The sequence below is a fragment of the Gastrolobium bilobum genome, unplaced genomic scaffold, assembly GCF_033153095.1.
Source record: "Gastrolobium bilobum isolate Gb01-03AN ecotype WA unplaced genomic scaffold, APGP_CSIRO_Gbil_v1 utg1085, whole genome shotgun sequence".
NCBI lineage: Eukaryota > Viridiplantae > Streptophyta > Magnoliopsida > Fabales > Fabaceae > Gastrolobium > Gastrolobium bilobum.
In genome coordinates this window covers 160,222-187,399 of record NW_026896442.1, presented here as the reverse complement: position 1 = coordinate 187,399, position 27,178 = coordinate 160,222, and the positions used below count along the sequence as shown (strand labels likewise).

General features: G+C 36.4%; 4 protein-coding genes across 5 annotated transcripts; 2 read left to right on the top strand and 2 right to left on the bottom strand.

Moving 5' to 3' along the window:
- Positions 1-8,449: 8,449 nt before the first annotated feature.
- Positions 8,450-9,241, bottom strand: LOC133299777 (lectin 7-like). Its single transcript, XM_061499262.1, has one exon. It carries the CDS (start codon positions 9,239-9,241, stop codon positions 8,450-8,452), a length of 792 nt encoding a protein of 263 aa, XP_061355246.1.
- Positions 9,242-21,581: 12,340 nt separating this feature from the next.
- LOC133299781 (uncharacterized) lies at positions 21,582-23,324 on the top strand. 2 transcript variants are annotated; one of them, XM_061499265.1, is made up of 5 exons: positions 21,582-21,656; positions 21,872-22,142; positions 22,233-22,317; positions 22,523-22,633; positions 22,877-22,996. In XM_061499265.1, the coding sequence occupies exons 2-5, from the start codon at positions 21,895-21,897 to the stop codon at positions 22,928-22,930; spliced, it is 498 nt and encodes a 165-aa protein (XP_061355249.1). In that variant the 5' UTR covers positions 21,582-21,656; positions 21,872-21,894; the 3' UTR covers positions 22,931-22,996. The 2 variants fall into 2 exon arrangements, 1 of the variants encoding a protein (XP_061355249.1); XR_009749979.1 differs by lacking the exon at positions 21,582-21,656 and adding an exon at positions 23,240-23,324 and having other exon boundaries at positions 21,924-22,142; positions 22,877-22,983.
- Positions 23,325-23,963: 639 nt separating this feature from the next.
- Positions 23,964-25,022, top strand: LOC133299783 (protease Do-like 9). The gene is made up of 3 exons (XM_061499266.1): positions 23,964-24,404; positions 24,488-24,538; positions 24,835-25,022. The coding sequence occupies exons 1-3, from the start codon at positions 24,291-24,293 to the stop codon at positions 24,991-24,993; spliced, it is 324 nt and encodes a 107-aa protein (XP_061355250.1). The 5' UTR covers positions 23,964-24,290; the 3' UTR covers positions 24,994-25,022.
- A 943-nt stretch (positions 25,023-25,965) lies between these two features.
- Positions 25,966-26,802, bottom strand: LOC133299780 (lectin 11-like). Its single transcript, XM_061499264.1, has one exon. It carries the CDS (start codon positions 26,800-26,802, stop codon positions 25,966-25,968), a length of 837 nt encoding a protein of 278 aa, XP_061355248.1.
- Between the last annotated feature and the right edge of the window lie 376 nt (positions 26,803-27,178).

The window sequence follows — 27,178 nt, the reverse complement described above, 5'->3', positions numbered from 1 at the left end:
TTCAAATTATTTCGAACCTCCCACTTAAACTACCAGTCTCCAAATAATTCCTAGACTATTTAGAAATTCTAAATTTTAACATTCACCAAAATCCTTTAATTTTCCTTGAGCAGATGAATCTGGAGTTTTTCGGCATTCGGTGAAATCACAATTTTAAGCTATTATGTGAATTGTGGGCACATTTCCCCAAAAACTCTAATTTTAATCAAATTTAATCAATAATCATAATTCTTATTCCTATATAATTTTTCAACTTATTTTCAAGCCGAGAGCTCAAATTTCATTTCTCACGCTTTTCGGTGCAACTATACCACTATATTTTTACCCGGTAAAAATACTATTCATCAAATTTTCAGAAACTTTCCTAACCACTCAATTTTTCATTCTGAATCCATTTTCAGGGTTAGTTTTCCCTTTCGAAACCTTCTAACATTTTACTTTTCAGGGTTACGTGTTTGACAATTTACTGTTTTACCCTTTTTACGTATTTTGACTCAAAATTCAGGATTTTCACTGATCCTACCCTTTAAACCATATTCTAACTATAAATATAGATTTTAGAATTACAAGGTGTTATTTGGTTTATATAGAGCAGCTCATGCCTGGCCTGGGCGTGAGTGGTCACGCCTAAGTTGGGCGTGACCTACGTGGCACTCACGCCTGAGTGAGGCGTGACCGGTGAGGCCCAATCAGGGCGTAAGATCTTGCAATATATCCGTAAATAGTATAAAAATAGCTATAAACACATAATAATTTTTTAAATTACAATATTTTAATTTTTTTGCCAACTATACGTCTTGGGTCACTTTCTCTAAACCCAATTAAGAAGATGTACATAGCTCTATTGGTTCGATCTTGGCTAGAAAGAGAAAATGTGAATTCAGCGAGAGAGAAATGAGTTATAGATCTTTGGATCTCATCAAATTGTTTTCCAAACAAAGTATTCTGCAATTGAAGGAATTGACTTTCAATGTATTTTATATTCCTTGCCTTTTTAAAATCCATCATCCTAATACAAGCTGGAAGTTAATGAAAAATATCACCATTCTTATTCAAAGAGCGAGTCTCTTACAGTGGAAAACTTAGAAATTCTATTTTAGATCTGTAACATCTCGGGCGCTGATGAGGGCATAGAGTGATCGTCGATGTGAAAGGGTATGGACAAGGAGCGGCTCCTGGTAGGCTTCCAGCGACGGGGTTACATGAATGAATCGAATCAACACCCGAAAGAGAGGGATTCCAGAGACTGTGGTGGTATGGGACAGTACAGTTGGGAATAACTTATAAGAATTAATTGGTACTACCTATACTAACAAGGTGCATCTACTCTTCGGTAGCCCAGAACGGAAGTACTCCATAGTTAAGCATGCTTGACTTGGAGCAATTATGGGATGGGTTACCTCCTAGGAAGTTTTCCCGAAAGTGTGCGAGAGAGGACAAATCACGCTGAAAAGTCTCGTGTTAGTGTGCGGGGACAGTCGTTGATCCTTGAAAGTTACCAGGCGTTACAAGTGGTATCAGAGCCGGGCCTCTCTTCCAGTACGGTGTGGTTCGAGGATGAACCAGGCGGAAGCTGGTGGGCATGTAACATCCCGGGCGCTGACGAGGACGGGGAGTGATTGCTGGCGCGAAAGGGCATGGACAAGGAACGACTCCTGGCAGGCTTCCAGCGACGGGGGTACATGAATGAATCCAATCAACACCCGAAAGAGAGGGATTCCAGAGATTGTGCTGGCATGGGATGGTACAGTTGGGAATAACTTATAAGAATTAATTGGTACTACCTATACTAACAAGATGCATCTACTTTTCGTTAGCCCGGAACGGAAGAACTCCATAGTTAAGCGTGCTTGACTTGGGCAATTCTGGGATGGGTGATCTCCTGAAAAGTTTTCCTGGAAAGTTTGCGAGTGACGACAAAGTACGCTGAAAAGTCCATGTTAGTGTGTGGGGAGAGTCGTTGATCCTTGCAAGTTGCCAATCGTTACAAAATTAAAAAGGTATCAAGGCTGAAGTTCTTGATTTCAATGGGGAATATTTGGAAGAATCAAAATTATTTATCTTTTAACTTGACTCACCAATATGCGCATGGTTCAAGTGGAGCACCAATAATCAAATTCGATACTCTTTGGAAGCAATCCTGAAGGTTCTACAGTTGAGGTTTGTCGCCAATGGATATCAGGATCCATAAACATCACTTAAGGATGTAAAACAAATAACATCAATAGATGAATATCACACTCAATTTGAGGAGAGAATTTGTCAGAAAAGGAAAATTGTGTTTCCCAATTTTGGTGAAGTACCTCAATTTGACGATGACTTAAGAGGCGATGATAAGGACCAAGACTCTGAAGTGCCACTGTACTGGTCTCAAATGAACTCAGAATCAAGGGAATGATGAAGAGGGAAAATTTATGGCTGGTGATGGGAGAATTTGGCAGATACAAGTGATGGAGACAAAGATATTTATCGAGAATCCAGAAAATTTACTTAGATGTGAGGAATATAACCATTTTCTGGCATGTCGGCTTCACCGTGGTGTGGGGCTGTGTGACCTCTAACGTGCACAGGACACGTGTGCATGGAACGTGTGAGGGGAACTCAAAAGTTCAAGTGCCGTCAAAGTCCAGAACTTAGAGCTATCCACTAAGGTAACTAGTGTGGCATAACCTTGGTTAGTAGCTTTGTTTTCGGCAGGGTTGCATCATTACTTGAAATATCACTATTAGTCTATTACTAGCTAAACCTACATCCTATATTCATGAAGTGTGTTTGGCCAAATTGCATGAGCAAAAACATTTAGCATTGCAAACTTATGTAAGATCAGCGTTAGCTAGGAATTTGGAAAAAAACATACAGTAGAAATGGTAGTAATGCCACATATGTTTAGTAGCTAAATGTAAGAATCTGCACCGTTAATTAAGGAAGTTAATTAATTAATTATGTTAAATTAGGAAATAATTCCATAATTGACCCTAATAATTATTACGAGGCTTAGATAATTATAGTAAGTGAGTAATAATGCTGAAAGTCGTTTTTCGGACGAAAAGTGCAGATTCCGGTTCTGCTACTCGGTATAAATGTGTACCGATGAAGTATCCCAGAAAATTATAAGAAGTGTGGGAATATTACTAGAATAATATATAGGACTTGTAAAACAAGTTTCAAGTCAAAATAATGAGAACTGGTGCCAGAACTGATACTGGCTAGGGAAAAGCGCGTACCGGAAAGGTGCTGCGAAAAATAAAATAAAAATATGATAAATCTTAGAAAAATGAGTGAGTTCAGATTCCAAAGTTTGGGATTAAAATGTTAAGCGTAGCAATTAGTGCTAATATTGTGTGTTTAATTCTTAAAATACTATATATACGCAAGTTTGGCACAAAACCCTAGGCACCTAATAACTCCTACGTGAAAGGGTGGCTGACCAGCTCTCTATTCATTGTTCCATTGTTGTTCCCCTTCTTCTTCATCACTTTGAGTGCCAAGAAGACCTCTTTCTTCTTGGTTTCTTCATCAAACACTTAATGTAGTGTATTGTGAGTGGGGAAGGTGCATCTTTTCTGAGTTTTGGCACTGCCTTGTGAGGTGTGAGGGGCTGAGTTTTTGGTTTTAGGGTGGTGGTGTCTTATTCTTGGTGCTTGGTGCTCCAAGAAGCTACCTTTGAAGGAAGAACCAACCTTTGGTGTGTCATTTTCGTTTCCTTGCAAGTCAGAACTGTGAAGACTTGGTGGTGAGCTCCAAGAGCACCTTCTTGCTCTATTTTGAGCTTTTGGTATGATCATCACCCTTGTGATTGAGTTTCTTTGTTGAAAATGGAACCTTGATGCATGTAATGAACTAAAGTTGATAATTTAAGGTTGGGTAATGCTAAACACACCTTAAATCGCATGTTTAAGCTTCTGTATGCATGAAATGAACCACATTTGAGAAGGATATCTAGCGAAATGCAGAACTACATTCTATCGCGAAATATCCGTATATGATATCCGGATATTGATATCCGGATATGGGGATCTGAATATCCGGATATTGGAAAAGAGATATCCGGATATTGATATCCAGATATGCCCCCGACATATATCCGGATATTCTGGGTTTTCGTGAACAGTGAAGGTACTGATCATACAGAACTGAGTTATGGGTTCGTGGACCCTATATTGATGAAGTTGAACTTATGTAATGATTAATATAAATCAGAATCTAAGTGATTAAGGGCTTGTGGCTTTGTGAGAAGCCTAAAGACGTAAAACGTAAAGGAAAGGCGTTGTCTTTGTGTCTTATGCTTGTTAAACATGATTATTGATATATTGTTGGTCCGAAACAGATTGTGATTCTGCTGTGTTTGGGCTTTGAGCTAGTGCGGACTCTTGGCTTGGATTGTTAGCTTACAAGGTAAGCTTTTGTATCCTCGGTTTAGCCATTGTTGGTTCCACCATGTCCCATGGGGGGATGGTTTATATGCATGATGTTGTTTTCATGTATTGTTTTGATAAATGCGATTGAGCTGTTATATGCGAGTGACTTTATGATATGCATGTGGTGTTCCACCTATACGGTAAGCCTGAGTATGTGGAGACATACAAGATGGTGAGGCTAATGTTCCTTGTACTTATTGTGGGGTTGTAGACGTACGTCCTGTATTTCTTTGGCCAGTAGAATAGTTGAAACACACATGGCATGAATATTTGTTGCACTGCATAGTTTTGGAACTTATACTGTTAAATGCTTTTGAACTTATATTGCACGTGTAAGTGAGCTTGGGGTGGAAGATCCTTGAGGACCCCTTATCTTACTGAGATATCTTTTTAGAGATCTCACCCCACGTTTGGGGCACATATTTCAGGTTCAGGTAATGCGGGGGTTGAGACCTCTAGCGGCAGGAGGCCGGAGCTTAGCTGATTATATGTTGTTATGCTGCTTATGTTGGATGCTGGATATTGACTGTTTCCTTTTATGCTTTTAGCTTCATGATGTTATTGTTGAGACTGTTGTGGGGCTTTATTGCCTTATTTGGTGAGCATGGGGATTGTCCATGCCACTTTGACTTGACTTTATGCTTAGTTGTTTCTAGTTGTAATTAATAATGTATCAGGATATTGTCCGGACTATGTGTTGTTGGTCTGTGACTTAGATTCTCACATCTATGCTATGAGGTATTTCAGTTAGCTGTCTTTTGCATATTACATACAGGTGATGTTTTATGAAATGAATTAAGTAATTCAACTTGGTTAATGATAATGACGTCATAATTGAAAAGAAAAAGATATTCCGCATTTTTAAATTAAGCGTGGCTTAATACGATGATATGATAACAAACCGAATATATACGAGGTGTTACACTAAGCCTTCTAATTTCATGAGTATGGCGGAACCACCAACTATTAATTTCATTTTCTCATCCAAAGTACTCCATATGAGTAACAATGCTACCACAGTTTCTTCAACGACTCAAAACATTGTCCGTAATTGTGCTTTCAAAAGGTTTCTTGCAGCAGAATTGAGAGAGAAAAAGAAGAAATTGTCAACTACATGTTATCACTGCAATGAAAACCACAATTCCTTGCAGGGCAAAACCAAAGTAACACAGTTAGGGGCCAAAGAGAAAAATTCTATTAAACTGCGGAGTCAAATTAAAAAATTTGTGACCTTCAAATTTAAATTGATATTTAACAATTATTTCGAAATGATTACTCGTTTCTTTCATCAAGATTATTTATTAATATTAAGAGGACAAGCTTCAAGTAGCAATAAAGTTATTCTTTTATGACAAAAAAAGTTACGATTCGAATTCGTAAAACAGTCTTTTATACATATGTAAATCTAAGACTACGAACAAGGATTATCTTTATCCCTACCCTCGCTCATCAAGGGGTTTAATGGTGAATGATTTTTTTTACACTATAACATACACATTTTTATTTTTTGATAATATTAGGCTTTGAAAAATTCTACATATGATGACATATCAAAGCAAAGTGTATATAAAAATAAATAAACAAATGCATAAATTTATATAGGGGCGGGTTCTTTTTACACCAGTGTAAGACTAACAAGTCTTACACCACATCTCAAACGTTAATAGACGGAAATCATCGGTTGGTATTTATAATGTAATTACTGATTAATTAATATTAATTAATTCATAAGACTTCCTAAATTATAATTGTTGGATGCACCAAAATCAACAGTTGAGATGCGGTGTAAGACTTATTAGTCTTACACCGTTGTAAAATGATCCAGATCCATATATATAGGGATAAACATTTCTACAACCACTTTAGATAAAATTATCTACAGCTACCCCTTTTTAACTAAGTCTGACCGGTCATACATAAAAATAACATTTTCTCTCTCCGCCACGTCAGCTGACAATATCTCAGGAGAGAGAAAAAAAGAGCAGCTTTATTGTTATAACTATGTATGACCGGTCAGACTTAGTTAAAAGGAGATAGCTGTGGATAACCTTATTTAAAGTGGCTGTAGAAATACTTTTGGTATAACTGTGTGTGTGTGTGCGTGTGCGTGTGCGTGTGTGTGTGCGTGTGCGTGTGCGTGTGCGTGTGCATGTGCGTGTGTGCGCGCGCGTGTGTGTGTAGGCTTGGCAAAAATGAGCCAACCCGAGGGTTAGGGAAAATGAGTTAGTAACTCGAGTCAGCCCGACCTGTTTCATCTCGAAAAAAAACTGAGCCAACCCACGGGTCAAACGGGTTGGCTCACGGGTTATGGTTTTTTTTTTAAATATAAAAGTATAAAAATTAATGAAGGTAAAGTGAAAAGCTAAAACCTAAAATTCCAATTTCAAAGACACAAACGAAAATACCCTGCAGCTGCCAATAAGTTCAAAATCGTGCATTAAGGACCTTTTTTATAGTATGTGGGACAGTGTGAATGTGGTGCCAACTGCCAATAAGTCCAAGTCCAAATGCAAAAGGAATTTTTTATGGTTTATCTGTATAATGTCTTTGTATTGAATGAACTAATAATTTAGGGAAAAAATTTAGAAGTTATAGTATCAATGAAATTTTTTTTTTTCGAGCCAACCTAACCCGACTTGGGTCGGGTTGGGTTGAGTTTTCTGGTTCGTTTATTTTTCGAGTAAACCCTAACTCAGCTCGTTTTTTTTGGGTTGAACGCGGGTTGGGTCGGGTTGAGTCGGGTTTAGCCGTTTTGCCATCCCTATGTGTGTGTGAAAAAAAAAAATAACTATGTACTACGGGTACTCGGATAGTACATATTTATATTATTAAAACTGCTTTATATTTTCTCTTTCCTTAAACATTGTTGGCTAACATGGCGGAGAGAGAAAAACAATTATACCATTATAACTATGTACGATCCGTAGTACATAATTATAATGGGTTGCCTAGTATAACTTTTTTCCAGCAACACGAGAAAAATGGACACACACAGATATATATATATATGTGTGTGTGTGTACACACTCACACACACACACACACATATATATATTGGGAAGGATATACTTACCACAAAAAAGTTTACCACCCTTACAACTAACTTAATCACCGTTGATTTCCGTCAATCTAACGGTTATACTTTATTGGAAATTATTGGGTTGTACTTATTAATTAATTATAAATTATAATCGTTAGATTAAGAAAATCAACGATGATTAGATTGGTTGTAAATGTGGTAAACATTTTTGGTGGTGAGTATATCCTATATATATATAAAGGGAAAAATGACAGTGATTGGACCGTTCAGTGCTCTATGTTCTCCCGCGAGAACATCGTGCACTAAATATTATAATAGTGTACTCCTGGAAGAACATAGATATAATATTTACTATATATGTGTTCTCCCGGGAAAACATAATGCACTGGACCAAATTTTATATCCCATCATTGTACACTCACTAAACCCAATGTAGATAACTTATCTACAGTGAGCCTAAAACGACGTCGTTTTGAGACGGAAATCAAGATATTTTTGTAATTATAATTTATTTCAGGGTTATAATAGTCTTTTTCATTATAATTTTTTAATTTTTCAACCAAAACGACGTCGTTTTGGAATCGAATGTATATAATTTATCTACATTTACTTTAGAAACATTAAAGCTATATATATATATATATATATATATATATATATATATATATATATATATATATATATATATGGGAAAACATTTTCTCCTTTTAAAGGAGAAAATTTTTCTCATGTTAGTGACCCATAGCATAAGTGGGTCCCACAAAATAGTGGAAAGAGAAAAAAATTCAATGTGGGACCCACTTATGCTTTAAGTCACTAACATGAGAAAAATTTTCTCCTTTAAAAGGAGAAAATGTTTTCCCTATATATATATATATATATATATATATATATATATATATATATATATATATATATATATATATATATATATATAAAAACAAAGCGTGCTTTATATTCGTCGTTAACAATACATGACTGTCCTATTAGATTAGATAGTAGAACTGAAAGTCCAAGAAAGAATCTCGTGTTCTTCAACCAACACTCCAGTGGAACCAGAGAAGCCAACGCTAACCCATTCTGGCAGAACGGTCGTCAAATCAATCAAATGTGAGAGGCTAATTGTAGGCTCATGCACAATGCTTTCAGGGTAACTTACAATCACGCTTAAATTTTGTGCTAAAGGCTCGTAGGTTACGGTGGCAAATACAGTTGTTACGCTGCTCGAAGGATCTTCATGTTGCCATGGCACTGTTTTTACGGAAACAATGGAGTTTATATCAATTCCTATATGCGCTTCGGCAGGATCCCATGGATTATGAAAGGTGTCAAATTCAACGGCAACTATTTGGTTTCTGGAAGTATCTGAGGCAGATTCAGGACTGAAGAGACCAAGATATCCACCACCTGAGTTATTGGGAATGGTAGAGTTGAGTGGTGCAATGAAGAAGGAGATCCCATCTCCAATTCCGGGACCATTTGTTGTCACAACAAAAGAGAAGGTACTGGTAAAGCTTGCTAGCTTACCAGTTTTGGGATCCCAAAGGCGCTTTGGAAGAGCATAGAAAGCTCTGCCAGCACTGCTGGGTATGATAGTGTCGTTTACAATCTTTGTGAGCTGTATAACCCCGTTTGATGCAAAGGCATCACCTTGGAAGGTAATGATGTCGTTTGTGTATGGCCCATGAAAATTGGGGAATTCGAAAGATGTCATGGAATTGTGATGCATCAGAAGGAAAGAAATGAGGATCAAGAAAACTGGCTTTGAGTTATACAAAACCATGGCTTTTATAAACTTAAGGTTGAGATATGGAGAATGGCAAAGTGTTTCACTATATAAAGAATTTTTCGTCAGCCATGAAAATAAAATTTAAATGAATCGTACGCGAATAGAAGTAGCCAAATAACTTACATCGGCACTTGACACTACAAAGGAAGAATGGTGATTAAAACAATGTCAATTGACTTTGCATATGACTGGCCTCAATAGACATGTTTGATAGTGCATTTAAAATGCCAACCAATATTTTGCAAACTTATTTGTCATGTTGATTGATTAATTTTGAGGCATCATATTATTGTTTAGCATTCCTTAGTAATATAAAGCATTTTATCATATCTTCCCTTTAAATATTAGAAAACAAAAGAAAGAAGTTGACCCAAAGAGTACCTGTTGCCTTGCTTACAGTTGTGCAAGTAATGCGCGTAAGTATACGCGACAACAAGTAATATAGGGCTTTTGTGAGTCCCAGTAATCGTTCCCACAAGGATCTTTGCGTTTTAACTTAAAATAAATGGTAATTGCTAAAAGAACTAAAAATAAAAATTAATAAAATTAAATGCTACTACTTTTCTCAACTAATGAACTGAAAATGTTTTTGTAGTGATTTTCTCTTTTTAAAACAATGGTTTAATTGGTGACAGGTTCTTTAACTACTGCCTAGAAAAATGACTTAAATAAAAAGCTGGAAAAATATTTTTTTTAATGGTTTTCTTTTAAGTTTAGAAACAGAAAAAATAATTTCAGATTTTGATGAAAAATAATAAGTGACAAAAATTGATTTTAAAACAGTATTTGAAAAAGAGTTGGGTGTCAATTTTCCCTTCCCTCATTTGTTATTGGGATGCTTTAACAAAGCACAAAAAATGCTCCCAGCTTAACGAAAATATTAAGGTAATTGTTGTTTCCCAACAACAATTTTCTTCCACTGACAACAGTTGGCATATCCCTATGTCACTGTTGTCATAGGATCTTAAAGAACAATTTTCACAAGTTACATGGGGGTAACTTCATCACTGAATCCATACCCATTGAGAGAGATTTTTCTCTCAACTTTCCATGTGCTCACAGTGGGGTCTAATGTGAGTTATTTCCCAATAACCTCACACCACTAAGAGCTGACTATGTGTGATCATCACATAGTCAAACTCAGCAATAAACATGCACAGTAAACAAGCTGAAAACAACCATGTAAACATTAAAACATCATCCAATAATAGTGAGTTCCGGGTACTTTTTCCAACCCAACTCTCAGAAAAATTAGCTCATCACCACAGGTTGATGAGCTAAAATACAGCAAGTGTTCATAATGAAAATAGAAACTTTAAAAGGTACTGGAAATAAAAAACTCAGGAACTATCAACAGCCGATAGTCCTGACCACAGTGCTCATAAAATTTACAAAATAAAAATACTACAAATAAAGACAGAAAAACTAAAAATATTCTCAAAGAGCAGAAAAATAAAATCAGCGAAGAGAAGAGAGGTAGGGAGAGAATGTCCTACAAAATGCCCTCTGTCCCTTTCTTATAGCTGCTCCAAAATCAGCTCTCCCAAACGTACGCTCTTTGCTCCCATCGATCGTGGGTGTCCCTTGCACGATTCAGAAACACACTCCAAAAGCAGCTCCAGCCACTAACGATCTCCAGCTCATCAACTCTTTTGGATTTTTCTGTATTGAACCAAAAATCGATTAGGTCTTGTGTTGGTTGGTTCGATTCAAGAATTGAACCGCGATGGAGGGTTAGGGTTCTGTGTCTTCAGTGAAAATCAGAGGGTGTTTCGGTGAGGGGAATCTAGAAGGAACGGTTGAGATGAAGGTCTAGATGGAAATGGGTTTTCTTGGACGGTTTGAGAGCTAGGGTTTTTTTTCTTCTTTCTTTGTTTCTGATCTATCTCTTACGATTCTGATCTGTCCCTTTTGCTCCTCTTTCTTTTCTTCTTTTCAATTTTTCTTTTCTTTCCTTCTTTGGGCCGCTGATGGATTAAATTTCCTGGCCCATTCTCTTCTTGTCTTCTTTTCTTTTCTTCCAATTCTGATTTGTCTTTTCTTTCTTTCCTCATTTTCGGGCTTCTGATCAGCAAAATAATGGCCCAATTTTCCTTTAGTCTTTTTGCATAGAGAATCATAACCAATTAGGCCTAAAACACAAAAGAAATCAGCCCATTAACATTTTTAACCAACAAAAGACAATTCACACAAAGTTGGGATATTTTATTCACAAAATCAATTCATTTTCCTTCATTTGCAATATAATCCATATGTTCTAAGTCTCAATTAAGAGACTTATACACCCCCAAACTTAAGTTGTTACTTGTCCTCAAGGAACAAATGCAATGCAACACCACAATTTTTTCAAAACAGTTCCTTAACAACAAGCAAATCTTTCATTTCTCATAAAACATGCTTCCAAACAGAATTCTCATGATCTAGATTTTCAGTCAAACAGACAACTTTGAATCACCAAACACAAATATTCACTTCTCTTTTTTTTTTCTTCTTCTTCACAGCAGTGTAAAACAGACATCAGATCTTAACTTTCACTAAATGACATGCAATTAACTCAGCCAAAGTTTATGCATCAATCAGAAAAGAGGATTGTAGTTACAGCATACAAACAATTTCAATGATCAGTGTGACTTTAATCTTCAAGTATAATCAGTGGCAAATGAACAATAACAAGGAGGACCTTAACTCATCATTTCATAATACGGAGAACTACATCTTCACAAAAGGCATATGAGAATGGCTAAAACTCTCTCCTCACATATTTTCATCACTCAATAGTGCAGGGAGCTGTTTTATCTCACACCTCTACTGGGAATAGCCTCAACATAGGCTTGACAAGTTGCTTTGGCATTTGGATGACACACAAATGAGACTTCAATCAGAGGGGCTTTATGGGTTGTATTTTGGCTTGGATCAAGGTTAGAAATGTATGGATGAATGGCTAACTCAGCTATGATGGACAAGGGATGCAATCAGACAACTTAACTAGACATTTCCATGGCTGCCAAAAATTTATTCTCTTGTCCTCTTTTTTCTTTTTGTACAAATTTTTTTTTTTAAATATATAGTGTACAATCACATCCTTTTCTCTCAGCCATGGAACTGAATTCACTTTTCAATGGATTGCAACTTCACAAAAATTTTATTCCATCATAACTAAGTGGGAAGGTGGTCATTAGATGGGGAAAAAAATTTTAGGGAGTAAAAAAAATCCAGCTACAGGCTCAAAGTGGGTTAATCAAAGGCCAAAAATTAAAGGTTGCTTTTTTTTTTAAATGGGTTAATCAGAAGAAAGTTTGCCCTCTTCATCTTAAAGCTTACTTGTGCCTCAACTAATTACCCAACATCAAATCAAGTTCTGTTTCTTCTACCCCAGAAAGGAACTTCACAAGAAAAAAAATCAACTGTTTAGGATTCAAATCCTCACTAGGCTAGGCTCAATCACCAACTCACTTGCCTCTTGTTCCAACTTCATTCTCAGCCTCATTCATTTTAGCTCTCAGTCTCCCAATGTTATTATCTCACTGCCCTCATTCAACTTGTCCACTTCCATCACACTTTTCACAAAAAATTTCTTCTCTTTTCTACCAAAAAATATATTCAATCCAATCCTCTCATTAACTTTCCAAACAACTGCTGAATTCTTTGCAAGTCCTTCCTACATTTACCTCACTAATTTACTTCAAACAACAAATAATCTCTACCTAACTCAAAACAACCAAATAAATAGAAAACCTCCTACAACTCTAAAAATAGCAAATCCAATCAAAACAAAGAAAAATCAGCAAACAAAATACAAATACCTAAAAACAGCAACTGAAACAGAAGAAAGGAATTAAAAAAAATTCTAAAGAGCAAACATGGTTCACCAGCAGACATGGTTCAATAGCAGAGTACTCTCCCCCAAACTTATCTTCAACAGTGTCCTCACTGTTGTGCCTCATACAAGTTACACAAACAAAAATTTTGCAAGTAAGATCAGTGTAACCTGAGGCCAGAAGAAGTTCTGGCCTATTCCTCTTGATAATCTGAGTCACCTGACTCAGATTTATCCACATCTTCAGATTCTGATTCTGAATATTGCATTTCTTCCTCTTCTTCATTGTCACTCACTTCCTCCATGGCAGCTTTTGTCCTCGGCCTTCCCCTCTTCCTTGAGCTAGATGAGGGGTCCTCCTTTTTGGTAGGCTGAGGAGTTGCCTCTTTCCTTGTAGATTGAGGCTGAGGAGGATTACCAGCAGCTCTTGCCATGAATTCTTTAACCTGAGGATCAACAAACACTGAAGAAGGTGGCCAGGTTAAATCTTGAGGTAGTGAAAGCAAACCAGGGAAATTCACAAAAGTGTTTTTCAAAAAATCATTCAACACTCTGTCCCTCTGTACAATATAATCATGAAATCTGGTTCTATCATACATGAAAGAATAAAATTGATCGTAAGTTTTTTGAAACAACAAGTCAATTTTTTTATTATGATCTTGCATTTGTAAGAGCACTTTGTGTATATGAACCAGATCATTGTGAAGCCAGCCAGGTGGAAAATGGTTTTCAGTGGGAGGACCCATAGTCTCAAGGTGCTTTGCAATATTCTCAGCTTTCTGCCTCTGAGGACTCTCAGCACTAGGGACAAATTTTCCTTTCGTCTTTGGAGGAGAAGATTGAGTCTTCTCCTCTTCAACCACCCCTTTCAATTTTTCTTTACACACTGTTTTCAATTTTTTTCTCTTCAACCAAGGGCTCAGCAATGCCTTTTTTTAATTTATTAATGATTTGAACAGTGATAGCCTCACGCACTTGAAAGAACTCATCAGCTGCATTTGCTGAGACACCTTTTTTCTTGCATAACTGGGATATGAAGCTGGGGAACCGGAGCTTGCCTTTTCTACCTCCAGCACAAGCTCCAATTCCCGAAAAAACTAATTTGGCAGCATCTACTGGTTTCCCAACCAATAAACACCACAACAAAATAGCCCTATCCTTAGTCACTAAATTTACATGAGTAGTGGGAAGCAATCTGGCTCTAATGAAATGATACCAAGTTTGAGCTTTTTCATTTAAAAAATGTTTTTGCAGAGTATAGTTCTTGTCCTTTATTTCCCATGCAGCCCCAGGGACAGCTATGACCTCTAATATCTCAGCCATGAAAGCATAATCATGCTTCTTGACATACTTTGCAAACTCATCTTTAGAGGCCTTAGGTAGGGACAAGAATTCCCTAATAGCCTTGGGATCATAGGAAACTTTAATGCCTCTAACACTAACCTCAGTTTGACTTTCATTCAAGACTTCTGCATAAAACTCCCTCACCACATTGACATTAGCAGCATCAAAAACAGAAGCAAGACACTCAATTTAGGAAATTTCTAGACCTCCTAAAACAGTTGCATGTCAACATTCCATTTGTGGATTCATTAGAACAAATGCCCACTTATGTGAAATTCATGAAAGAAATTCTTTCAAGAAAAAGGAGGCTAGAAGAGTTTGAGACTGTTGCTCTTACACAAGAGAGCAGTCAATATCTGCTTAGTAAGATACCTCCTAAATTAGGAGACCCAGGAAGTTTTACAATCCCATGTACCATAGGAGACCACTACATAGGCAGAGCATTGTGTGATTTAGGTGCTAGTATGAACTTAATGCCTTTGAGTGTGTACAAAAAGTTGAAAGTAGGAGAGCCTAATCCCACCACTGTCACTTTACAATTGGCTGATAGGTCCTTAGTTTATCCGGAAGGGAAAGTAGAGAATGTCTTGGTGAAGGTAGATAAATTCATTCTACATGGTGACTTTATTATTTTGGACTATGAGGAAGACCGAGAGGTGCCTATAATTTTAGGAAGGGCTTTCTTAGCCACTGGTGGGGCTGTGATAGATGCTAAGGAGGGTGAGTTGGCTATGAATGTGAATGGTGAGCAAGTAAATTTTAATATTTTGAAAGCCATGAAATACCCAAGAGACATAGAGGAGTGTTCTAGGCTAGATATCATTAACTGTGTAGTCAAAGATAAATTTTTGCATGAGTCTGCATTGGACTCTTTACAAATTTCTGGTTTTGAGGGTCTTGAAATCAGTCAAACTGATTCAGAGAAAGTGGCTAAATGGTTAAATTCCAGATCTGATGTGGTTTGGAAAAATAAAAATTTTGAGTCCTTAGACTTGGCCAAGAGAGGGTTAAAACTTCCTAAACCCTCAATTGAAGAGCCCCCTGTGTTAGAGCTCAAGCCTCTGCCTAATCACCTTAGGTATGCTTACTTAGGAGAACAAGATACATTGCCTGTTATAGTGTCCAACCTGCTCACTGTGTTATAGGAAGAACAGTTGCTGACTGTTTTTAAAAAATTTAAGAGAGCTATAGGTTGGTATTTGGCAGACATAAAAGGAATTAACCCTTCCTATTGCACACATAAAATCCTTTTTAGTGACCCAACCAGCAGCTCTAGAGAGCAGCAAAGAAGGCTTAACCCAATCATGAAAGAGGTAGTAAAAAAGGAAATTATTAAGTGGGTGGATGCTGGGATCATATATCCCGTTTCTGACAGTAACTGGGTCAGCCCAGTACAGTGTGTCCTTAAGAAGGGTGGGATCACTGTTGTGGAAAATGAAAAAAAAAGAACTAATACCCACTAGGACTGTCACTGGTTGGAGGATCTGTATTGACTACAAAAAACTCAACAAAGCCACTAGGAAGGATCATTTTCCTTTGCCTTTTATTGATCAGATGTTAGATAGATTGGCTGGTAAGGAATATTACTGTTTTTTAGATGGCTATTCAGGATACAATCAAATAGCCTTAGCCCCTGAGGACCAACCAAAGACCACTTTTACTTGTCCCTATGGCATCTTTGCCTTTAGGAGAATGTCCTTTAGGCTGTGCAATGCACCAGCCACCTTTCAAAGGTGCATGATGGCTATCTTTACTGACATGATAGAACAATTTGTGGAAGTCTTCATGGATGACTTCAGTGTCTTTGGGGACTCTTATGAGGAGTGCCTAGGAAATTTGGGAAAAGTCCTTGAGAGATGTGAGGAGACAAATCTAGTTCTAAATTGGGAGAAATGCCATTTTATGGTAAGAGAAGGCATTGTGTTAGGACATAGGATATCCAAGGCTGGGTTAGAGGTTGATAAAGCCAAGATAGACCAAATTGAAAAATTGCCACCCCCTGTTAACATAAAGGGGATAAGGTTTTTCCTTGGGCATGCTGGTTTCTATAGGAGGTTTATAAAAGATTTTTCCAAAACCTCTAAGCCTCTTAGTCATTTGTTGGAAATTAACACCCCATTCCATTTTGATGAGGCTTGTCATAAAGCCTTTGAGGAGCTAAAACAGAAATTAATTTCTGCTCCCATCATAATAGCCCCTGACTGGTCACTGCCCTTTGAGTTAATGTGTGATGCAAGTGATTGGGCAGTGGGGGCTGTTTTAGGACAAAGAAAAAATGGAGTTTTCCACTCTATTTACTATGCCAGCCGAACCTTAAATGGAGCCCAATTGAACTATACAGTGACTGAAAAGGAACTGTTGGCTGTAGTGTTTGCCTTTGACAAGTTTAGATCTTATTTGGTAGGCACCAAGGTCACTATGTATACTGACCATTCTGCCATAAAATATTTGGTGGAAAAGAAAGATTCCAAGCCTAGGTTGATTAGATGGGTTCTTCTCCTTCAAGAGTTTGATATGGAGATTAAGGATAGGAAGGGAACCGAAAATCAAGTGGCTGATCACTTGTCTAGGCTTAATGAAGGGCAGCAAGATGAAAAGGTAGTGGAGAAAGCCATTAGAGAAACCTTCCCTGATGAGCAACTATTTTTTGTTGCCACTAACACAACCCCATGGTATGCTGACATAGCTAATTATTTAGTTAGTGGGGAACTGCCTAAGGAGCTGAGTTACCAACAAAGGAAAAAATTGGTACATGAGAGCAGGTTTTATTTGTGGGATGAGCCTTACATGTTTAAAAAATGTGCTGACCAGATCATTAGAAGATGTATTTTAGAGGAAGAAAAAGAGGACATCCTTAGGCAATGCCATGACTCACCATATGGTGGTCACTTTGGTGGCATGAGGACAGCAGCAAAGGTGCTGCAGTCCGGTCTTTATTGGCCAACTGTGTTTAAGGATGCAAATTCCTATGTCCATAAGTGTGATAGGTGCCAAAGACTTGGCAACATTTCTGGAAGGCATGAAATGCCTTTGAAACCTATTCTGGAGATTGAACTCTTTGATGTATGGGGCATAGATTTTATGGGCCCCTTTCCACCCTCTTTTGGAAACCAATATATATTGGTTGCTGTAGACTACGTTTCCAAATGGGTGGAGGCTGCTGCCTTACCACTAAGAGTTGACTATGTGTGATCATCGCATAGCCAAACTCAGCAATAAACATGCACAGTAAACAAGCTGAAAACAATCATGTAAACATTAAAACATCATCCAATAACAGTGAGTTCCGGGTACTTTTTCCAACACAACTCTCAGAAAAATCAGCTCATCACCACAGGTTGATGAGCTAAAATACAGCAAGTGTTCATAATGAAAATAGAAACTTTAAAAGGTACTGGAAATAAAAAAACTCAGGAACTATCAACAGCCGATAGTCCTGACCACAGTGCTCATAAAATTTACAAAATAAAAATACTACAAATAAAGATAGAAAAACTAAAAATATTCTCAAAGAGCAGAAAAATAAAATCAGCGAAGAGAAGAGAGGTAGGGAGAGAATGTCCTACAAAATGCCCTTTGTCCCTTTCTTATAGCTACTCCAAAATCAGCTCTCCCAAACGTACGCTCCTTGCTCCCATCGATCGTGGGTGTCCCTTGCACGATTCAGAAACACACTCCAAAAGCAACTCCAGCCACTAACGATCTCCAGCTCATCAACTCTTTTGGATTTTTCTGTATTGAACAAAAAATCGATTAGGTCTTGTGTGGGTTGGTTCGATTCAAGAATTGAACTGTGATGGAGGGTTAGGGTTTTGTGTCTTGAGTGAAAATCAGAAGGTGTTTCGGTGAAGGGAATCTGGAAGGAACGATTGAGATGAAGGTCTAGATGGAAAGGGGTTTTCTTGGACGGTTTGAGAGCTAGGGTTTTTTTTTCTTCTTTCTTTGTGTCTGATCTATCTCTTACGATTCTTATCTGTCCCTTTTGCTCCTCTTTCTTTCTTTTTTTCAATTTTTCTTTTCTTTCCTTCTTTGGGCCGCTGATGGATTAAATTTCCTGGCCCATTCTCTTCTTTTCTTCTTTTCTTTTCTTCCAATTCTGATTTGTCTTTTCTTTCTTTCCTCTTTTTCGGGCTTCTAATAAGAAAAATAATGGCCCAATTTTCCTTTAGTCTTTTTGCATAGAGAATCATAACCAATTGGGCCTAAAACACAAAAGAAATCAGCCCATTAACATTTTTAACCAACAAAAGACAATTCACACAAAGTTAGGATATTTTATTCACAAAATCAATTCATTTCCCTTCATTTGCAATATAATCCATATGTTCTAAGTCTCAATTAAGGAATGCTAAACAATAATAGATTAAGGAATGCTAAACAATAATAGATTAAGGGCTTATGGCTTTGTGAGAAGCCTAAAGACAAGAAACGTAAAAGGAAGGCGTGGTCTTTGTGTCATATGCTTGTAGAGTATGAATATTGATATGATTATTGGTCCAAACAAATTGTGATTGTGTTGTGTGTGGACTTTGAGCGGGTTTGGACCTTGGATTTGGATTGATTGCTTGAGAGGTAAGCTTCCGTGTCCTCGGTTTAGCCATTGTTGGTTTCACCATGCCCCATGGGGGGATGGTTTATATGCATGATCATGACGTGTTTTCATGTATTGATTTTGAAATGTTGTTGAGTTGTTATGTGCAAGGGTCTTATAATATGCATGTATTGTTCTATCTAGACGGTAAGCCTGACTATGTGGCGTCATACCATACGGTGATTCTGTGGGTGGGTGCAAGTGGCGTCTTGCACTAAATGTGGGTAATAGACATATATAAATCCTGCATTTCTCTGGCCAGTAGAATATCTTGACACACATGACATGATTATCTGTTGCATTGCACTGATTTTGGAACTGATATTGTATATTACTTTTAGAACTTATATTGCACATGTAAGTGAGCTTGGGGTGGAGAAATTCTTGAGGACCCCTTGGCTTACTGAGATTTCTGTTTAGCGATCTCACCCCGCGTTTGGGGCACATATTTCAGGTTCAGGTAACCCAGGAGTTTAGACCTCTAGCAGCAGGAGCCAGAGCTTAGTAGATTGATATGCTTGCTGATTATGCTGATGCACCTGTTTAGTGATCATACCTTATCCATTATCATGTTGTTTGTTTTGAGACTTGATGAGTATATATGCTGTTTATTTGGTGAGCATGAGGACTGTCCATGCCACATTGATTTGACGATGTTTAAGTTTATTTGAGTTGTATAAACTATCAGGATATGTCCGATCTACGTGTTGCAGTTCCGTGACTAGAGACACATTTAGTTATTTATGTTATTGAGGTATTTCAGTTAGATGTTTAATTGCAATTTACATACAGGCAATGTTTTTGAAAAGGATTAAGTAATCAACTTGGTAATATTAATGACGTCATAATTGAAAAGAAAAAGAAATTTCTCATTTTTAATTAAGCGTGGCTTAATACGATGACATGATAACAAACCGGGTATACACGGGGTGTTACATCCTCAAAGAGATAATTAGAGTTGAGTTAATTAAAAAATATTACTTTTAATCATTGCTAAGAAAATTATTCTATTGTAGCAATTAGGAAGTATCATCTTATTTTATTTTATTTTTTACATATAAATATATAGTTACATTTGACTATAAGTGTTTAATATAATTTACGTGTATAAAAATGGGTTTTGATTTTCTCGTGTGGTAGGAGAAAATTTTCTCATACTGTAGACACATTTTATGTGGAGCCCGCATCTATTAAAAAAATATTTTCATTATATACTCCCGAGAGTATATAATAAAAATCTGTTGCAGAATATGATTTTTTTTACAGTGACAACAGAGATAGATTTCGCATAAACTAAAACAAAATCAGCATATTTTAGACAAGGTGATGGGTTTGTTCAAGATGTGTCCCGCGCGGGCTTGGTTCACCCCTCTCCTGCATATATGGTCAGACTGCTGTATTAAATAACCACAAATCGATATTTGCTGGATTACTATCAAATTTAATTATTCTATTTGTTTATCATTGTCTGATGTAATTTTGACATTGTGAATTTGTGATATCAATATTTAATAAAATTTTATAATGCTATGTCCTTAAGATTTATGGGTATAATAATTATCAATTTAATTTACGATTTTAAATGTTATAATAATGTTATGTGCTTAAGATTTATTGTAATTAACATCATTTATTTGGTACTTCATGAACCTACAAAATTAAAATTATATCAATATGTATCGCACTATAATTTTTAAAATTTAAGTAAAATATAAATATTAACTCCTTTTTATTTTTAAATAAAGATTGTGCTTAAAAGAAGTTCTCTTCAAAATAGTAGTTCTAGAAGGTAAATTTCAGGAGATAACAAGCCAATGTTTCATATCTATTATTAATCTCTAATAATACAGTTTATTTCCATTATGTTGACGGAAGGTTATTATAAGGAAGTTTAATTCATCACTTGTCGCGCGATTTTCTTGCCTTTAACTCCGAATGCCCCGCTACTTTTAAGCCATTCGATATTGCATTCTAATAGTTTAACGTATGTATTTTGGGCCTTCGAAGTTCGTAAATAGCAACAAAAGTTGGAAGCATAATGTAATCAGTACAGAGATTATTGATGGACATTTTATAAGAGTCTATTTATATTGTTTGAATAAAACATACTTTTAATATCAAATGATGATAGCTCAGTTGATAGCAAGGGATCTAAGTAAGTGGAAAGAAAAAGGCCTCGGTTCGATCCCTGCATGTCACCTTTGGAAGGGGTTTAAATATTTTCACCCTTAACCCGCTCTGCAATCCAGATTAGTCTCATAGCTGGCCTAAAGAGTCAAAATTTGTGTAGATACCGTGGGAAGCCAACTTGCACTACAAGAGAAACGCCGTTTAGGCACATTCGTTTAGCCTCACTCGTAGATATCATCGCAAAATTTTGAAATATTACCAGATCTGCTACACAGTGGATGGAATGTCGCAAAAATATTCGCTTCCTTTGTATATTTTCCCTAATCACAGGATCCCCTCACTGTTTCCTCGATCGTGTATCTTTTAGGGTAACACTCCAAGAATTCCTATTCTTATTTTTCCTCTCTTCCTCATTGAGTCAATTAACCCTATCATTTTCAATTCCCTTTCCTCTGAATCTTGATCTCTCCGTCGGAATCCATGGAGAGAACGTATCATTATCTCGAGCGCTTGAACCCGAGTTCCCTGTGAGTTTCTACTTTTCTTTTTCCGTGGATCTATTTTTTTCTTCTAGAATTCCAATCGCACGCATTTGATTTTGATTTTATGTTTCTTCTTTTTTAGTTTTTGTTTTAGGTTTTCATTCATGGTGTTAATTGATCTGAAGAAGCAGGTCTCATGCTCTGTGAATCCTTAATGCTTAGCACAATTACAATATCTTCTCCGTCATGAAATTTAACAGGTTCATGACCTTCTTCTCCGTCAATGTCTTCCCCCACCGGCTACACTCGCTCCTCTCAGAGAGCCTCCTCCACCATCTCGCCTCTTCGGTCACGGAAGTCTCCTACGGCCAGCACAAAACCCAGCCGAAGACCTACCACTCTGTCATCTTCTTCGATATCGTCGAGACCGTTGCTGAAATTGTCTGAATCCCCTGTAGCCGCCACCAACGCCTCTGACGTCAGCAAGGCCAAGGAGAATGTCATTGTCACCGTCCGGTTTCGACCTCTCAGGTTTGTTCGTTTCATTTCCTTGTAGTTGTAGTGTCTCTTTTGTTATTTTTTATTTATTTTTATTATTAATTTTTTGGTTTTGTGTTTTAGTTTTGGACAATATATGCAGGATGACCACACAAAAGTTGTGAGTGTCCACCAGGATTCAGGGGTGATGGAGTCCAGTCCTGTGAAGGTACTTTGCCAGCCTAAATTTGTTTAAACTATTTTAGTATCAAGTTAATCACAAAAACATCAGAGACATTTGCTTAGTGAACTTTTTCAGAATGCTCGAATGTGATCCTACAGTAGTAAGCAATTATGCTGGTAGCTATTCTACAAATCTGATATAGGCTTTCTATATTTCTTGTGTTGATTATGTTGCGGATGTGGATACAAAGAGAAATTGGCCTGCCAGTGCCCAGAATGCAAATGCAAAAATACCATGGGTAGTTATGATTGCAGATGCAGTAATGGCTTATACTACATGCGAGAAAGTGACATGTGTATTGGTGAGGATTTCTTAGTTTTTCTAACTCGTTGAATGCCATTTTTTGAGATAACTCTAGTGCTAGTTATTCTTCATAGCTACCTTGAATTGAGATTCTATTTATCCCATTTGTAGTTTGTCAAGTTTTCTAAATTTTATTCTTGCCTTTCTAACTCTCTATGTTGATACTCCTTGCATAGCTATTGAGACTTGATAAAGAATAATTTATTAAATTTTCACTCTTGTGGTATCTTACAAGATGCAGGGAAATATGCTGCTTCATTGGCCAGCGGAGGCTTTGTTTGGATGGTTATTTTGATCTTGGTTGTTGCTGGTTATGGAGGATATGCATTTTACAAGTACAGAATCCAGGTATGATTCTTTGTGACTTAATATCAGTTTTGTCCTCTAACAATATAGCTTTGACGAATAAAAAATCCATAGGGTAGATGTAGATAAAAAGCATTTATTATTCCATTTTTTTAGTTATTAAATCAAAAAGATTTGGAATCTCTCAACGAGCTCGTAGCTCAATGGCACTGGCCAAGCCTTTAAGATTTGGATGTGGTAATCATGTTGGAAGTTTGATCCTCCACCAGGCCTCCTAATTCCCAGTATGAATGTGCAGCAAAACATCGATTATATTAAAAATTATAGAGCTCCAGATCTTATCTCTCTGAGCAAATCAAATGGACCTCTCTGCTTTGTTGGTGAGTTTTCTACTTCTACATATATATGTAAGTCTGTTGCGTAATCAAATGCTTAGATTCTGTTATGGGATTGAGATACAAGTATAGCATATCATAACGTACATTGTGCTGGTGGAATGTGGTAGGGGAGTGAAGTGGTGAATGGAATGTAAAGAGTGTCATGTCACCCATGTGTAAGTTATTTGACATTTTTTACTTTTTTCTTGATGAAAAGGATTTTATATATAAAGTTGGGAATTTAATCTGCACATACGACAAAGTTAAAGGATCTACCTTGGCAATATATCAAAATAATGAAAACATATTTTTGTTTTTGTCTTTTTATATCATTATGAGAAATTTGTAATATATCCTCTTCTACTGCTTCAGCTATTTTTCTTGTCCTTGTTTCTTTAGGCCACCACTCCAATATATATATATATATATATATAGTCTTTGCTTATTTTTCAGATGCTATTGTGGGGATTTCTTGTGATTTTACTCTTCCTTTTTTTCATGCAACGATAAGGTACTGAAAAAGTGGGATTTTTGTGAGTTGATATATGATTATCTGAATATAGAATAGCAGGTAATATAGAATAGCTCAAGATGATCTTTCCCTATTATTTTCTGAATGAGAATAGCTAAGGTAGTTTGGTTATATGCTAAATGCCCAATGTGCGAAATAGTTTCCCATTTTTCACCACATGATAAAGCTTTTTAGAGTCTGTTACTAGATGCTCTTCATGATAAAGTTTGGTTTTATCTAGTGACATGTGGGGTTCTATAATTCTACTATTATTTGCAATTTTCAGTCGAAGGTGTCAGTCATGATCTGAGCTATGCATATTACACCTTGTAACTTATAGCTTGATGATATACTTCACTTGGGGATTAATTATAAAATTCATACTTACCAAAAAAAAAAATCATTAATACAACCTGCATTTTCTAAGCTTTCTTGTGGAGCCATTTCCAGCTCATTTTTTCATGTATGAACAGTATGGAAAGGAGTATGTGTATGAAGCTCCAGTCAAGCTTTTGGATAAACTGTTGCATTCATTGCCACAATTACCAGATAAACAACTTCTTGTGCTCTCTCAGGTACGCTCTCTCTGTCAGTCCTTGTTTCTGCTGTTTCTCTTGAGCATTTCATTGAGTCTGATTATCTCTTTGACACATTGAAGGTGCTGGTGGCTGATATCAACATTGGATATGAAGATATTGTTAACACCCAGGTTGATAATGGCTATGTTCCTTTTTCTTTTTTCTTTTTCGTTTTTGCTTTCCTTGTTGGTAGCTCTATATTGGCTTAACCACTTAATTGTTAACTGTCTTCTATTCCGTATATTTGTGAAGATCCTTGCTTTCGATAGCTCTATATTGAATGTGATTATTCTTGTGCGGCTATAATAAACAATTTTTAATTTTGTGGTATTGAATAATGCTACTCTCTATCTTATATGCTTTTATTAGATATGTATATATGAAAATATTAATATTCTGATTTTTTTTATATTATTTTATGGTACAGTTCACCAAATTCCGAACGAGAGAAGCAGAATTAGCTGTTGTTGGAGAACGAGAAGTTTATCCTTATGACATCTCCTTTACTTTTGTTATGGAGTCTCTGATTTTGAGTGTTCTCCTCATTGGCGAATACACACACACAGTAATGAGAGGCATGTGCTGACTTTTGTATTTATGGATTGATAATTGAACATTCATTCAAAGCCCATAAAGATGTGTGACATTGCTAAAAACTATCTTAAGAAAGATCTACTTTTTGTTGAATGGAAGAGGGCGTTTAAATAGCTGGTTGGTATCTATAAATGGCTGGTGGACTTGATTGGTTTTCAATTCTATGAATTTCGCCACAATGTGGCTATCATTTTTTTTTTAAATTTTTTTAAAATAGCCACGGTTAAACCGTGCTAAAATTAATCAGTAACTGTAGCTAAAAAAAATGCTACCACACTCAAACAAAATGTAGCCAACTGAAACAATAAAAGTGGCTAAAATATTGCTACCCCACGATTAGCCACATTCATAAAGAGTGTGGTAGTTTTACTTAACCACATTTTAAAAGAAATTTAGCCACGTTTTTTAATGTGGCTAAACACCGGTTTTTTTGTAGTGTTGCCTCAAAGAGATAATTAGAGTTGAGTTAATTAAAAAAAAATTACTTTTAATCATTGCTAAGAAAATTATTCTATTGTAGCAATTAGGAAGTATGATGTTATTTTATTTTATTTTTTACATATAAATATATAGTTACATTCGACTATAAGTGTTTAATATAATTTACGTGTATAAAAGATGAGTTTTGATTTTCTCATGCGGTAGGAGAAAATTTTCTCATGCTGTAGACATATTTTATGTGAGGCCCGCATCTATTAAAAAAATAAAAGAAAATATGACACGAAAATCAAAGAGTCACTAATAAGAGAAAACAACTATCCTACCACATGAAAAAATGTTTTCCCATACAAGATATTTGTTGTAACGCAAGTAGAGAATTTTATTCAACATTAATAGACAACTTGTATTATTATTGATTTGATTGCCGAGGCAATTACATTCACTTTATTCTCCTCTTTAGAGGGATTATTCCGGAAACTTTATTTTGATATGTATATTATATGATGATATTCCTTCCAAGTCTCTACAAGGTTGAATGAAAAGACCAGGAAAGAATGTCATGCGTCTCAACCAAGTCACCAGTGGAACCAGAGAAGCCTATTTGAACCTTTTCTGGTAAAATAGTCGTCAAATCAATATCGAGTGTTAATCTTGAATCAAGTGGGACATTACCAGGATAAGTTACTGAAACACTCAATTTTTTGGCCCCAGAATTATACTCTATGCGTGCAGTTACTACTATTCCATCGGGGGTTATGTCATTAAACCATGGGGCAGTAACCACTGACTTAATAGAACTCACATCAATTCCTACATGAGGAGACTGAGAATTAGGAACAGGATCCCATTCATCTCCATAGGTATCAAACTCAACAAGCACAACTTCTTGATGTTTGGAGTTGAAAGCAGTTTCTCGTGTGAACATTCCTAGAAATCCACCAGCTGATTCCTTTGGGTCTGGGAATTCAAAGTCTGGGGTTACAATAATGAAGGCAAATCCATCACCATGATTTTCTCTACCTTTTTTGTTCACCACAAAAGAGAACTCAGTGGTGAAGTCTGCAACTTGACCACTGCTTTTATCATAGAGACGAATTGGGTTGAACAATCCTGATTGACCAACACTGTGTGGCAGTGGATTACCAATTTCATTCTTCTTTGTTAGTTGTATTGCTCCTTTTGATAAAGTGGCATCGTTTTCAAAAGCTATATCTTTAACAACGTTTGGGCCAAAAGTGGGGAAGTTGACAGAGAAGTCTGATTTGACTTTGTTAACAAGAAAGAGGGAAAATATTGAGATTGTTAACAAGACAGAGATGGGATTTTTGGTTGCTAGGAGTTTTGGGATGGAAACAGCCATGATTGTATTGTCAATAATGAATTAATCATGAATAAAGACCGAATAGACAGCAGGTATATATATAGGCTTGTGAACATGAGAGACAGTTAGAAAAAGACAAGATAAATTGCTTAGTTTGAAAAACAAAGAAAAAACCTACAAGGGGTTACCTCAGTTGACAACTAAGTTTATAAGGATTTGATTGAGTGCGGGATCGAAAATTATCTCAATCAAATTCTTACAAAATCATTGGGGCGAGTCTTTTTTCGAATCAGGAATTAGTTTCATTTTTCTTTCGATGACAAAGTTCAATACACCTGCTATTTTAATGAAGAGATAGCTTTTGGAGCCGTACTCCGAAAATAAAGTAACCAGATAAAGTTGAAGGGAGATATCT